The 15,221-nt window shown below is 41.1% G+C and overlaps 1 protein-coding gene across 1 annotated transcript in view; it reads right to left on the reverse strand.

Annotated features, from left to right (window-relative positions):
* STK32C (serine/threonine kinase 32C) overlaps nucleotides 1–13,175 on the reverse strand; it is a 223,207-nt gene extending 210,032 nt beyond the window's left edge. The window contains exon 1 of the mRNA XM_067533383.1: nucleotides 12,514–13,175. Coding sequence (XP_067389484.1) covers nucleotides 12,514–12,598 — 85 coding nt within the window. The 5' untranslated portion in view covers nucleotides 12,599–13,175. The remainder of the gene's footprint in view (nucleotides 1–12,513) is intronic.
* Between the last annotated feature and the right edge of the window lie 2,046 nt (nucleotides 13,176–15,221).

The raw sequence follows: 15,221 nt of genomic DNA on the forward strand, positions 1-15,221 counted from the left end.
AACCTTGGAACTAGAGCTAACATGTTCGAAAGCACCTAGGCTCATGAGTCACTTATGTCCCAATTTCTAAACTGACAAGGGACATGGAGCATAAGTGTCACTGACTTTCTATGAGACTTAGGCTCCTAACTCACCTGGTGATTTTTGAACATTTTACCTTAGGCTTACCTTGGAAAGGACATGAACAACGCTGACCAAACAAAGACTGATCCTCTCCCTTTAAAAATGTAGATTGTTGTAAAAAGCCCTCATGCTGAATAAATGCCAAACCTTTCAAAATGAAGGCTGTAATAGATGGGCAACCCAATCACAGTAAGATTACCATGCTGGATAAAACTCAGGGAATGTATGCCCCGACTCTCCCTGCTACATCCATGTTGGTGGGATGGGAGAAGATTGAAAACATGATACCTGCTCTCCACATGCTTCACAATAGTAGAACTGACAGACAGAACAGGAGAAAAACATGATGGTCACTCAGGGAGTCCACCCTGGCAGCAGATCCAGAAGGCTGGGTTTATTGGTGTCTAGTAGCCACTCAAATAAAGCTCATGATGGTGACATGCTTATTTTCAGGGTCTGAACATTTTTGTGCCAGTTAACAATAAAAGTGTCCCTTGTGAGTGCATGCTGAAAGTGCATATTTTTCTTGTTAATAAATGTACATTATACACATTTTCACCACAAGAAAGTATAACATTCCAAAATGTTATTTCCTTTGCATTGCAACCACATTTGAAAGGTAATTCATGTTTTCTTCACTTTTGATTTCCATCATGTCTTTTCCTTATTTGGCAGAGATGGGTTGTAAATGAAGGTAGGCATCAGTAGGCTGAAGAAAAGAAGTAGACAGAATACCTGTAGGTGCTATTATTACAGGGCAAGCCTCCTAGCAGTGGAAACAGTGCTCTTAAAACTTGGTAGGAGTTCAGCTTGCAGTCTTACTGTCACATATTCCCCCTGTTATAGAAATCAGTGGAATTACATTGGTGTAAATGAGAGGAATATTAGATCCTTCTTTGTTTATTCAGAGGGAGGAACACAGAGCAAACCAGTTAATCTGTGTGACTGATGTAGTGACATCATTAACTGACTCCTGTGATTTTCCTGTAAGTAGAATTCAGATTGTTTTTTTCAGTTTTGATTTGTAAATTGTGCTCTACAAAAAAACTAAAGGCCCGGTTCAGTGAATATACTGGGGTTGAGCAAGGTATAAATTAGCAAAGAATTTAGGCTAATGTTTCTAAAATGAAAAGCCAATAAAATAGTCTGGCTTCTTATCTGAGCTGGTTCTGTTTCTGCAGTTGCCCAATTAGTCATTGTATTAAACTGTATCAAGAATTTCCTGCCCGTAAAATAATAATTACTCAGTACGTATGCCCTAACCTTTTTTTGTGAAGGGTGCATTGCTTTAACATTTCACTCTGATTACACTGTAAAAAGCAAAAGCATCTGGCTCTTTGCAAAATTTAATATCTTAAACAAAGATGGAAAGAAAGAGAGAACTGCAATACTGCATGATAGTGAACAGCTGAAAGGCTGCATTACAAGTAGTAATAACTTATTAATTTACTACCCACCATGGGCTAGGAGTTTTCCAAAGAAAGAAAGAGACATTTCCCCTGCCCCAGTGACCTTACATCCCAATGGAGGTGGAAGGCAATAAAAGCAAGTGAATGAATGGAGATATTCAGTATGGGACTTGTGTGTCCACCTTCATTTTTTCTTCCCCTCTGTCTTTCTCATATCATGACTTCATACAAGACAGGATAGGGACAGAGGGAGGGCTATGCTGAATATGCCTACTAGAAGAAGCATATTTTAAGTAGAGATTTGAAGGAGGTGAGGATGGAGAGATGGCAGACCATGTCAGGAGAGAATTGTAGGCACTGGGGACTGCATAGAAGGAACCATGAAGAATGGGAGAATGATGTGCAGTGGCTATGATTGGGGTGCTCATAGAGGCTTCAGGCAGTTCTAATTACATCCTAATATTCATGTCTCTGTATGGTCTTCTTTTGGGAAACAAGCTACATAAGGAGAAAAAATAGTTAAGAAACTCCATGAGGTTCCTGCTGCAGAGTTCTTGATTCATGTTCCCAAGAAGGCAGGGGTCTGGGTTTTACAGAGGATACAAGAGGTATGGCTTTAAATCCTTGTGAAGCCTAAGGATCCACAGAGAAATAAAGCTTTGTTCCTGGACCCCTTTCACAGCTGTGCCCTAAGGGCACTGCAGTGTTGCCAATTGTCGGTTTTATCACGAGTCTTGTGATAATTGGGGTTTCTCTTAAACCCCAGCTCCTGGAATCAACTGGGAGCATCTTGGTGCTTTAAAAAAAACATACACACACGTTTCTGGCCCCTCGTGGTTGTGGAGTAAAGCTGGAAAATGTGACCCAAGTGCACCCTAGTGGATCAGAAGGCAAAGAAATTTTTTTCTTAAACTTATCACTTTTAAGTCAATCTCACAATATTTTGAGACATGACTCACTATGTTTCAAACAAACTGGAGGATTGGGCCAAAAGAAATCTAATGAGGTTCAACAAGGACAAGTGCAGAGTCCTCCACTTAGGAAGGAAGAATCCCATGCACAGCTATAGACTGGGGACCGACGAGCTGGGCAGCAGCTCTGCAGAAAAGGACCTGGGGGTAACGGTGGATAAAAAGCTGGATATGAGTCAGCAGTGTGCCCTGGTTGTCAAGAAGGCTAATGGAATATTGGGCTGCATTAGGAGGGGCATTGCCAGCAGGTCACGGGAAGTGATTATTCCCCTCTATTCGGCATTGGTGAGGCCGCATTTAGAATACTGTGTCCAGTTTTGGGCCCCCCACTACAAAAAAGATGTGGACAATTTGGAGAGAGTGCAGCGGAGGGCAACCAAAATGATTAGGGGGCTGGAGCACAGGACTTATGAGGAGAGGCTGAGGGAACTGGGCTTGTTTAGTCTGCAAAAGAGAAGAGTGAGGGGGGATTTGATAGCGGCTTTTAACTACCTGAAAGGGGGTTCTAGGGAGGATGGGGCTAGGCTGTTCTCGGTGGTGGCAGATGACAGAACAAGGAGCAACGGTCTCAAGTTGCAGGGGGAGGTCTAGGTTGGACATTAGGAAAAAGTTTTTTACTAGGAGGGTGGTGAAGCATTGGAATGGGTTACCTAGGGAGGTGGTGGAATCTCCATCCTTACAGGTTTTTAAGCTGAGGCTTGACAAAGCCCTGGTTGGGATGATATAGCTGAGGTTAGTCCTGCTTTGAGCAGGGGTTGGACTAGATGACCTCCTGAGGTCCCTTCCAACTCTAATATTCTATGATTCTATGATTCTATGAATTATTCAGACTGGCGGTAGTGGCTTAGGCTCCTGACCAAGGAGCCAATGCTACCGTTAGTTCCAAACTAGCGAAGAATGTTTTATAGAGCAGCTGCTTTTCACCCACATACATTCCAGCCCCCGACCCAGGCAGAAATGCCTCCTCCCTCCACCTCAAGTACCCACAGATTCCTAACTGCACAGTAGAAAGATGAAGAAGAAGATTCTGAAGTGATCCCTCACGACAAGAGGGAGCATGTGCAGTAGAGTTTTCTTTTCTCTTTCTGCGGCTTTTAGGGCCTAGCACTGCACCTGCAACACCTACCGGAGTCAGTGCATTGCTAACATGTAATTTACACATATCCAAGTGTCGTGCAAAGTGTGGGCAGAAATTTGGGCACATGCTATTTTGCACACACTGAAACAGAAACTGAAATCTGAAAATCTGGCCTTATATATGACACTTTAATAAAAAAAATTTCTAAAATCCTGAAATACCCTTCAGACACATCAATGTTGTTAGTAGTAGTTAGAGAGAACTGTAAGCAAACAATGCTTTTCATATAATATAAAAAGGCGAGGTCTATCCCCAAAAAGCTTACTGTCTAAGGATCTGATCCTGTAAGGTGCTAAGTTTCTTTGCCTTCTGGTTTCTGAGTGATTAGAATGCACTTGAATTACATTTTCCAGCTTTTCTACACAACTGTGAGGGTCAGAAACTTACTTTAAAAAGCCATGATCAGTTGATTCCAGGAGCTGGGGCTTTAAGAAAAACACCAAAAACACAAGACTCATGATAAAACGGACAGTTGGCAACAGAACATGATGTAGCTGCTCTTGGGACATGGCTGATGGCTACTGAAGGAGTCCAGGAAGAAAGCCTGATTTCACTGTGGATCTGTAATCTCCACAAGGATTTAAATCCACACCTCCCATGGCTTCAGTTTCTCAACACCTGGCTGCAGCAGACAGGATCAGAACCACAGGAGGAGCTAAAGGCATATGGAAGTGTATAAGGAAGAAAAGAGGAGATAAGGGAAAACACTTGCAAACATGATTAAATCTACATACACCTTCTGATGACTTCTCAAACCACTTGAGTTTTGCTCCCAAGATTACTACAATGTTATAATAAAAAAACTCTGATGCGTATATAACCCTATAGCTCCTCAGTACCTTGTTCAAAGTTAAAATGGAGATTATTTTAAGCACCTTACCCCATGTTTTGCAAATTCAAGTCTGTTTCCATGGGGATGGGAGCAGCACTGTAGCAGCTGGCAGCAGGGCTGTTAAAACTCTTGTAAATTTCAGCCCTGGCTGCCAGTGAAAAAACACTGCCAAACACTGCTTTACAGACTTTAAGAACCCTTAGGGTCCTGTAAATTCCTAAGCATTTTAATATTGTCTAAACAGACAGGAAAACACCATCAAGATGGTTAATGCTTCTTCCATTTACATAGCAATAATGATTGTAGAGTAATTATATTTCTCAACCAGAGCACTGATAGTCATCCATACAGCTAGACTTTACACAAGTTAGATTCTTTACTGCAATTTTATATCTATATATAGATATGCTGGATAGAGGAGAGAGGATACATAGTGTGCTATAAAGGGTTTACTGTCAGAAGTTTCAGATGGCTGCCTCCCTCAGCAGAGAAATGACCATATTTAAATGTTACATTAAGAAATTAAATCTAAGTAATGTGATTAGAACAGAGATTTTCAAAGGAGCCAGGCACCCAACTCCCATCTCAATTCAGTGAGACTTGGGCATCTAACTCCTGAGTCTTGGGTGTTCTTTGAAAAACCAATCCTATATTTTTCAGTATTTTAAAATGTCTTAACTATTTCTGTTGAAAAGAAAAGAAAAGAAAAGAAAAGAAAAGAAAAGACTCCTTCACAGTCACCCCACCCATATATTTTTTTAAATCTGTGTAATTGTGGTAGATAGCAAAGATCTATAAAGCTCAGAAGGAAAGCTAACCTCTAAGGAGATGAAACAGGCTTAGGAGCATCATTGCCTCGCACTTCTTCCTCCCGCTACAAAGGCAGGAAACCCAATGTGTGGAATATGTTCACCAGCCTGACATTTCTAGCTCCAAAGGCTAGCTGCTCTCCATCTTATCCTAATAGATGATCCTTGGTCATTTCTCAATCTCTCTTTTTTTTTTTTCCAATTATTTCAGTAAGGTGAATTCTGCCAGTACTTCCTGACTTAGAGAACTCAAATACTGATTGTCCTTTGAGGAAAAAAGCCCCACATTTTATATAACCTAATTTGAGGACTAGTCCTATATCACGGACTTCAGTGAAAGCTTTTCTGAGTAAACAATAAAAGTCGTGCCTGTGGACTGCAGGACTGGACTCTTTACTAGAAAGGTTAATTTTAATACAAATAAGGTAAGAAGGAAGCAGACCTGATCTTACTCCCATGCAATTATAAAGGTCCCATGGACTTCAGTGGATCTAGGATCAGACCCAAGAGCAGGACAATTCCTAAGTGTAAAAGGAAATATTAGATTTTAGCTTTAAAAGCTTTTAGACCAGTTACAATTTCTAATTTCAGTTGGTAATTCCTCGGATGCAGTACACAAAAGACAAAAGTCTTCCTACCTAATCATTTCAATTTAAACAAACGAATGGACAGCTAAACCAATTACACCAAATATATTGATACATTTGTCCCTGGCTTCCTTCTAGTAGCCATTTTGATGCTGTTAGAAAAGCCAAGATAGAAATGCACTTTACAGTTCTTCTTTAGACATCTGTATATAACTTTATACTAAAACACTGTGTTAGTGCTGGGAACTAGGACTCTGACCAGTTAGGCATCAGTCAGAACCCCTGACTGGAGATGTGCAAGTTAATTGGCTGATCAGGCTGGGGGACTGGATGAGCCAATTAGGCCATCAGCTAGGGGTATAAAAAGGATACAGGACAGGCACAAGTGAGGTTGGATGTGAGTAAGGAGTGCAACAAGGTAAGGCTAGGCCCTCCCCCGTGTCCTCTCCAGAAAGGGGCTGAAGGTAGCAAAATGTTATAATAATATTGCAAAATGGGACTATATTGGGGTTGGGAATTGGAATGTAAATAAACCACAAAAAGTTGCTACTCAACAGAGTGAGTCTGAGAGTTCCTAAGGCATATGGAAATTTAATGTGCCATGTTAAACACATTATACTGTTAATTTTTATATTTCATTCTGTTAGCGGTACTGCAGGCAGCACCCCTGTAACCAATTCTGACTTTTATGCCTCATTTGTAATCACTTAAAATCTTTCTGTAGTTAATTTGTTTTATCTAAACCAGTGTGTTTGGATTGAAATGTTTGGGAAACTTCATATGGAATAATAGGATTTGTGCAGATCAATTTTCTATTAATGAAAAGACAGGCTTTATATGAGCTTGTATTGCCCAGGAGGGTGCTGGGCAGTACAAGATGTATGGTTCTGGGGGAAGTCTAGGATTGGTAGTTTGCTGGTGTTGCCTTGCAATGCAATTTATGAGTGGCTAGCTACAGTATAACTAGGAGCAATTTATATGCTGGAGGCTGCATGTGAGCAGACCAGGAGTGGCTGCTCTCACGACAAAGCAGTGTAAAAGGCATCCCAGATTGGAGAATTGAGGGGACACAGCTGTCCATCAGTCCAGATTGTGCCCTGGGTAATGTCTCACATCTTGATGTTCAATCTCTTATCTTTTAAAACAATTTAGAGTGAGAAGGAGCATTTGCACTAGGTTAGTTAGAAATCCTGACAATGTTGAGTTCATGTCAGATATAACTATACCAATTAATAACCTGACTAATCCAAAATGCACTACATATGGTGCAGTTCAATTTGGGGAAGACCTTTTTTGTCAGAAAATCATTGAAAAGCATTTCCAGATGGAAAGCTGTATCAGGTAGCTAAAGCTGCTACATTTTTAGAAACCATTGTAGATGCTAAGCTAGTTTTCTATACAAATAATAGCTCTTAAATCTAACAATTTCAGATGGGTGGGGAAAATTGCTCTCTGGATGTGTTCTGTCTGTTGGCTTTTGTAAAGAATCACAAAGCATGAGGAACACTTCTTTCTTTTCAAGACCAACTTTACAGATAGCTGGAGAATAACATTGAAATGCTGTGAAGCATTTCAAAGGTTAAACCAGCAAACAGGAAAAAGGATAAGTGCATGCTTTAATCAAGGACAAGACTAAAAAGCTGATTCGTCAAAAGCAGTTGCCTTATCACTTCTATATCAATTTTGATTAAATTCAACAGCATCTTTCTTTCTTGGGCTACACACAAATTTATTAAAAAATATTAGCTGATATTTTTCTATTTGGGGGCCAGTATCCACAATGACCACCAAATACTTTTCCCAGGATAATCAGCTAAATATGAGCTCCCTATGCTATGCTGTGGCTAAAAGGGCTTATGCGATCTTCAGATGTATGAACAAGGAAATCTCAAGTAGGAGTAGAGAGCTTATATGACACCTGCATTTGGCACTTCTACTGGAATATAGCATTTAGTTCTGGTATCCACAATTCAAGAAAGATGTTGGAAAAATTGGAATGGGTTCTGAGAAAAGCCACAAGAATAATAAAAAGGATTGGAAACCATGCTTTCTAATGAGACTCAAGGAGCTCAACCTATTTAGTGTACAAAGAGAAGGGTTAAGGAGTAACTTGATCAGTCTATAAGTACCTACGGGTGGAACAGAAATATGACAATTGAGGGATTTTCAGTCTAGCAGACAAAGGAATAACCAGATCTAGTGACTGGAATTTTAAGCTAGACAAACTTACTGATAAGACAATTTTTTTTTCCTAAACAGAGGGTGATTAACCACTGGAACAAATTATTTGTTGTGGTGGATTCTTTTAAAAACAGACAAGATTTTTTTCCAAAAGAGATGTTCTGGTTCAGCCACAACTATTGGACCTGAAGCAATAATTAATTCAAGGAAATCCTATGATCTGTGTTATGCAGGAGGACAGACTAGATGATCATAATGGTCCCTTCTGGCCTTAATATCTAATAATTTGTATTCAAGTTTCTCTGGAGGAAAAATCCACACTTTGCATTAACTGGAAGAATGTTATGATTTTTGTATTTATATAAACCTTTGAAGGATTTAAAAAAATTAAGCTTTCACCTTTTGATTTTAGACAACTGTCTAATTCCATTATGCTTCTCATATATGTTTCTAATGACAAAATATGTATACAAGTCTACTTTTTGCCCACTTTTTAAAAAAATTGACCATTGTGATAAATTGTGCTGATATATGAAAACTACTGACCTCTCAGACATCAAATTCAAATATTAATTGGCTCTTTATTTCAGGAAGTAATCGGAATGTCTTAAGAGATCTCCATAGCAACCATGCTGTGCCAGTAAATATGATTGCACCAGAACAATGCTGTAATTGCTCTGACTATACTAACAAGTAATAATGGAAAGAGCAAGCAATACTAAAAAAAATTTTTAATTTTAAAAATGGTATGAAATGTTAAACACTGAATTTAAGTACCCTTTTTATTTATAATAATCAGCCAGAAGCTGGGAATGGATGACAGGATCACTTGATTACCAGTTCTGTTCATTCCCTCCAAAGTCCCTGGCATTGGCCACTGTTGGAAGACAGGATTCTGGGCTAGATGGACCATTGGCCTGACTCAGTATAGCAGTTATGTTCTTTGGCAACGATTCCTCATTTGGAAAGGTTCCTTACTTTCTCTTTAAAGCTGTAGAGTCTGTTCAGAAAAAGCCCCTTCCAAACTATATTATGAAGCTGACTTTCTAATGCATTTTATAATTCTTACTTGTTGCTCTTGTTAACTCTTAATAGTCAAAAGAAAGCACAGTGAATTTCTATGGGTCTAATCCTGCAGCTACTTCAATCACAAAATTCAAGTAGTGTCCATGGACATAGCAGGCCCATACACAGCGAATCAGTTGAATGTAGTAGGTTTTACTGGATATTGCTAATATCAGTTCCAACACCACTCTTACTTTACATTCCAATCACATCACAGCTCTGCTTGGTTAATTAGTTGTAATGTGGTACCTGTAGCATTCTAATAGTTATTCTGTGCTCTTTAATCATACAAAAGATGCCAGTGTTGTTAATTCTTCAATGTTAATTACTTTGGCTAGTAAAAGCTTGTTACCCAATACCCACTAGCAACCTTTTTAATATAATTCTTACACTTAGAGCAGTGGTTTTCAACCTGTGGTCCGTGGACCCCTGGAGCGCTGCAGACTGTCTAAGATTTCCAAAGGGGTCTGCACCTCCATTCAAAACTTTTTAGGGGTCTGCAAATGAAAAAAGGTTAAAACCACTGTTCTAGAGTAAAAGTAGGGCCTCAATTTTCACCTCACTTACACAGGTGACATCAGCTGGAATTGCACATATGTAAATAAGCGCAAAATTGTGCCCTGAGGGTTCACGATGAATACCTGAACCTAATGTATCTAGTGTGAAAGTCTGGCCCTACTGACATCAAGGGGAATTTTGCCATTGACTTCAAGGGAGCCACTATTTCACCCTGACAACTTTAGCAATTATTAATGAGTTTATAATGATGTAAAACATTGCCACATACAAGGAAAACAACCCTTGCTGGTATGCTTGAAAAGAGTTATTCAGGGAGTTTAAAAAAAAAAATAGGGTCACATTCTGGCCCTGATTCAGCTCTGATTCACTTAAACATGTGCCTAACTTTAACCATGAATGCTAACATGCTCAAAGTTAGTCATGCATTTAAGTACCTTGCTGAATCAGGACCTCCATGCTGCCTTAAACCCATTAAACTTAATTGGAGCTCTGGGGTGTAAATCACTGAAGAATTTGGTGGCTAAAAATTCTCTTCAGAGATAACAGTACTAAGAGCTGGAACAATATTAACCAATCAGATCACATGTGTAAATAGTGAATCCTAACTTGATCCTCATTTGTTGCATGCAGTGCAGTTGTAGCTGTCAGTCCCAGTATATTAATCTTGATCCTCATTTGTCCGATGTGGATTTCCCTGAATTCAGATGGTTAAGATATCATGATGATCTTTGTTTCAGGACTGGTTCACAGGTGGCCAATAAATGGTTTTTTGCCCAACCCAACTTCACTTCATTTTAGAATGTTAGATTTGTCACAGTATTATACTTAAGAATTCCATGGCTCTATGGCACAGCTTTCCAGATATTAGTGATGAAGACAAGTGTATAGTACCTCAAGATGACTTAACATTCAGATTTATTATCCCGCAAAGTCAAGTAGAAATATATGATCATCTTAACAGAAGTGAATGTAATTTTGATATTGCACTCTCACTTATACTCACCTTTGCCCAATCTTCTGAGCTTTGCTCTTATTCCCGGTAGTGGCAGAATGTCGTGTTGTCACCAGAAGATGAGGCTTCTTTGCTATAACTATAAATATGAAGCTTCATCACTAGCTTCTGTTTTCCTCCTCTGTTCTTTTAAATGATACATTATTTCTTGGTAACTATCTTAGCTTTATAGACTGCCCTCTATAGGGGTCACTCCAATTGAAATCAATGGGATTTCCATATTTGAATGGCTGTGCACTATCAGGTTCTGTGAATGCTCATGCTTGATTATCACACTGCCTGCAGATAGCAACTATCAAAATCACATTGCCCAGCTACTTAACAAAATGTTTATTAGATATGTCATCTTTGAGTACTTAATCCATCCTTTTTTGTTTAGGCTGAGATAAGACTGAAATTATACAGTACATTTAGATCCTGTAAAGTGGAAATCAAACTTCTTGAAACGTTGCTCCTAGATTGAAATGCCAAGATAGTACTGGCCCCCTCATATTCCCCAACCAGAGTTCCTGAAATCTCTCCACAAGACATTCCTACGCTGGCTGTTACTCTTGGTGGGAAGACATTTGAAAACTGATGGGGTGAAGGAAGACCATATTACCATGTGGGATTCAATGCTGCCAAAAGAGCTTTTCAGTTGGAGACTGCCCCCAAAGCAAACCACCATAAGAGAGCTGGGGGTGGTATCTAAATAAGAAAACCACTCACATGAGGTGAACAAAGCACACTGCGTTCTGCCACCTATAGGGCAAATGTATGTACTGGAGCCATTGGTTTAACAAGGGAAACATTCATGTTGGTGTCTGTGGGAAAGCTGTTCTCTCAAATGGCCCATACCTCCAAGGAAATATTTCCTAATATTCTAACATCCAAGTTCTTGACACTAAAGTCTGCATCAACATGCTCTCTGGGAACTATGTTTGTTGTCGTTCAGGTTAACATCCCCGTAGTGTGGCATTTGTCACGTGCACACTTCCTTTAAATGAAAAATCAAAAGTTAGTCACTGTGCTGCTTCCTCCCCTGAGACAGGCAAACAATCTGCTTGCTATTGGTGCAAGAGGAAGAAGCACAGTACTAATTGTAAGAGAGACTTTTCGCTGTCCCTAGACAGAAGGCTCACACAGTACAGCAAAGGTGAGAGTTTTGATATAGAGGGGGGTTAGGGAGCACTCCTTAATCCAGACAGATTAATTCTCTCTCCATATTTATGGATCTACTGCCCGATCGTGTATAATGCATTGTAGGTTTACATGTTATAAATGACTGAACATGTTAAACCAGGGAGCTGAACTGCTCTCTCTAGCACCAGTCAAGCTAGTGGAAATTCAACAGATGACCCAGCACCTGTGTGCAGGCTAGGAATTGTGCAGATCAGCTGAAGGTTCCCGTACTCATCTTTTGATCATCTCGCGGCCCAGAGAAGTACAGTGGTGGTGGGGGTGTGACCCTGTCAGCGTTAGACATTATTAAAGTTTGTTTGCCCTCCCTCGGGCTGGCCCATTTTGCACTTACTGTCAAATAATAAAGGTAAAGTTGCTTTACAGGCATGCACCCTGAACAGCATTTCAAAATCCTTTCGTTCACACCCACACTCCTCGCAACTCTTTCTCCAAGTTCCTGGAGCCCGTCTCCTTCCCCAGGCAGGTGCCTGTAACTGACTAAAGAATTCCCCGTCAGACGGGATCCGTCCTACCGCTCTTCACTCCCAAAGCAGAGACGATCTGCTCCGTTAATGATGCCTGTGATTCAAATAAGCGTTGCCTCCCTACTGTGTCTTGCAATCCCCCGGCCAGGACTATGTTCCCAACGCCGGGGAAAGGACGGCCGGGGAGGGGAAAGCCAGGAGGGGGCTCGCGGAATACTCACCATCCTCCTTCTCGTCAAACACGGGTCTCTTGGAGGAAGAAGTGGTCGCGCCCATCCTCTTCTTCCACTTGCCCCAGTGAAACATTGGAAGGGGAGGCGAGCTGGCATCCCCTAGCTCCCGGGGATCTCGGCGAGCCTGGCGCGGCGGCGGAGGCAGCAGGCAAACACCTTCAAGATGGATCTGTGCGTGCGCGCCTCCCTCCCTCTAGCTCCGGGCGCCTCGCCTTGCTTCACGCTTCGCTCCCCCAGGCTTTTGTCTGCCCGGCACACATGGTGGCCCCTGGCCGCCCCGCCAGAACCTGCCGCTGGCTGCACCCGCCTAGGGGAACGGCACGGCTGCCTCTGCCTCACCGCTCCCTCCTCCCCGCTGGGTCCTGCCCCATCGGCGGCGGCTGCGGCGAGAGCAGCCGGCTGGAGCCAGGGGATGCGAACAGCGGCAAGGCGGGCATGCAAGCGAAGCAACCGCTCCTCCTCCTCCCGCTCAACCAGGGCAACACATGGAACCGCGCGCGCACACGGAGCTGAGCCCCTGCCCGTGGGCAGCCGCCGGAGCGCGGGGCCGGTGGGTGCCCGAAGTGAACGTGCAGGCGCGCCGCTGGGCCCTCTTCACGGCTAGGTGGCGCCCGAGCTGTGCGAGCGGGGGAATTACCTTTAACCTTTTGAGCTCATCGAGATGCTGACTTCTGTGGGTGGCTTTGCTATAGGGAGAATTTAAGGGGAGCTGGGCTTCCCCCCCCCCCGCCGCGCACGGCCTATTTGAATGGTAAAATATGCATTTGCCTTGTTGTGACTCATTATGGATTGTGAGCCATACTGCTGCATTACTAGTGAGGTGATCAATCGCCAATAACAGCTGGCTGAGGAGCAACATTTTTCTCCATCCTGTGTTAACAAGAAATGCTAATACATGAGGAGCATCTCCCTCCTTCAGACTAACCAGTAATAACTCACTGGGTATTTCGGTCATTTGCTTATCTGTATTTCACAGTTATAAATAACTCCACTCTCCTTTCATAGTGTGCTGTGAAAAAAACACAGAAGTTCAGCATGGACTTTTCTTCCCTGCAACACAGCATCATATAGTCAGATTTTGCAGTCTGCGCAGACAGAACTCCCAGAGAGAGTTTTGCCAAAGCAAGAAATGCAGCAAGAGGTCCTTTAATTGGAAGAAAATGTTTAATAATTGTTAATAGACTAATTTTAGTAATACATTACTATCAGATAATTGTGTATTTCAAGCAATTAAAATACGTAATGTAGTGCTCACATTGGAACAATTCCCCCAGTGTACTATGTAGATATAATTTTAAAGGTTGCATTGTTTTTAATTTGCATTGCTAATCAATTCACAGTGGTTTTCTAGTCTCTTGTTTAACTGTATATTTCAGTTGCACTCTGTGCATAGCAAAAATCCATCCAGAGTATAATGGGGAAATTGTATTTAGCATATGTGGTAGTCAAGTTTAAACTTGATCATTGTTGATTTTCAGAATATGTACAATATTGTTAGATGACTGAAACAAAAATTAACATTTTCTGGACCTGTAGGAACACTCAGATTTCCTGTTCGTCTATTTCATTCTTTACCCTGTATTGATTTGTGATTTGATGTGCCGTTTCTGAACTCAGATAACCCTCAGAACAATTATATCCATTTGTTCTTTCCTGCACTTAAATGAGTAATGTTCATCTAAACCCTGATCCAGCAAACCTCTTAAGCACATGCATGCTCTTAAGCATGTGAGTAGCTCCACTGAAGTCAGTGGGGACTACTTATGTGCTTAAGTATTTTGCTGGATTGGGACTACAGAGAGTTTAATTCATTCTTCTTATACAGACCCATCATCCACTGACATCATGTGAGTTTTGCTTGATCTGTCAGAAGTATAGGATCAGGTGCATAATGAATGTCTCCCATGCTATGGTGTACTTTAGATGTTTATTCTCATTTAGTTTGTTTAGGCCAGATCCTCCATCTTTAACATCAGTGTAAGTTTTGCCTTTGATTACAATGAGAGGAGGACTGAGCCTTTTTGCAGTTCTTACTCACACAAAGCTCTCACTGGACCTGATCAAGCATTTCTTATACACCCAAAATACTACTGATTTCAATGGGGTTATTTCTTGAATAAGACTGTAGGATGAAGGGCTCAGTCATACTCTAGTATTTTCAGTTGTGCCAAGACCATCTTCTTTATTAGCAGATATGGCACTATTTAGCTATTTTTAAATTCATACATAAACATTACAACAAATATGAAAGGCAATTAGACTATATTATGGATAAGTTATTTATGAAAGCACAAGCAGAATATCTTATATTAGTCACTACTGATTTTTCCAGTCTATTAAGGCAAAGACGGAGACATTGATTTTTCTTCAAATTTTGTGATAAACTAAGGGCTTAATTTAAACCTTTGGATACCTCAGAAAATCAATGTTTTCTTTTATGTGGCTTCCACAGCCTCCTACAGATTTCTTTTGTAGGGGCATATATATTGAATTAGGTCTGAAGATATTATATGGTAAGTTTCAACAGAGAGACAAAATCCTGGCTGAGGTTAGAGGTATAGGTTTGCAGCACTGGCTCTCAGATAGCATGGTGTATTACGAGAACCTGAACAGAATAGGCTGCTACTTAGCGGCAAAACCCCCAATTCACTTTGGTTTGGTAAAGAGGGGAATTACTTCACTGTGCTCTCTTACAG

Source organism: Emydura macquarii, unplaced genomic scaffold (genome assembly GCF_026122565.2).
Source record: "Emydura macquarii macquarii isolate MOO-44397 ecotype Brisbane River unplaced genomic scaffold, CSIRO-AGI_Emac_v2 contig_3343, whole genome shotgun sequence".
NCBI classification, from domain to species: domain Eukaryota; kingdom Metazoa; phylum Chordata; order Testudines; family Chelidae; genus Emydura; species Emydura macquarii.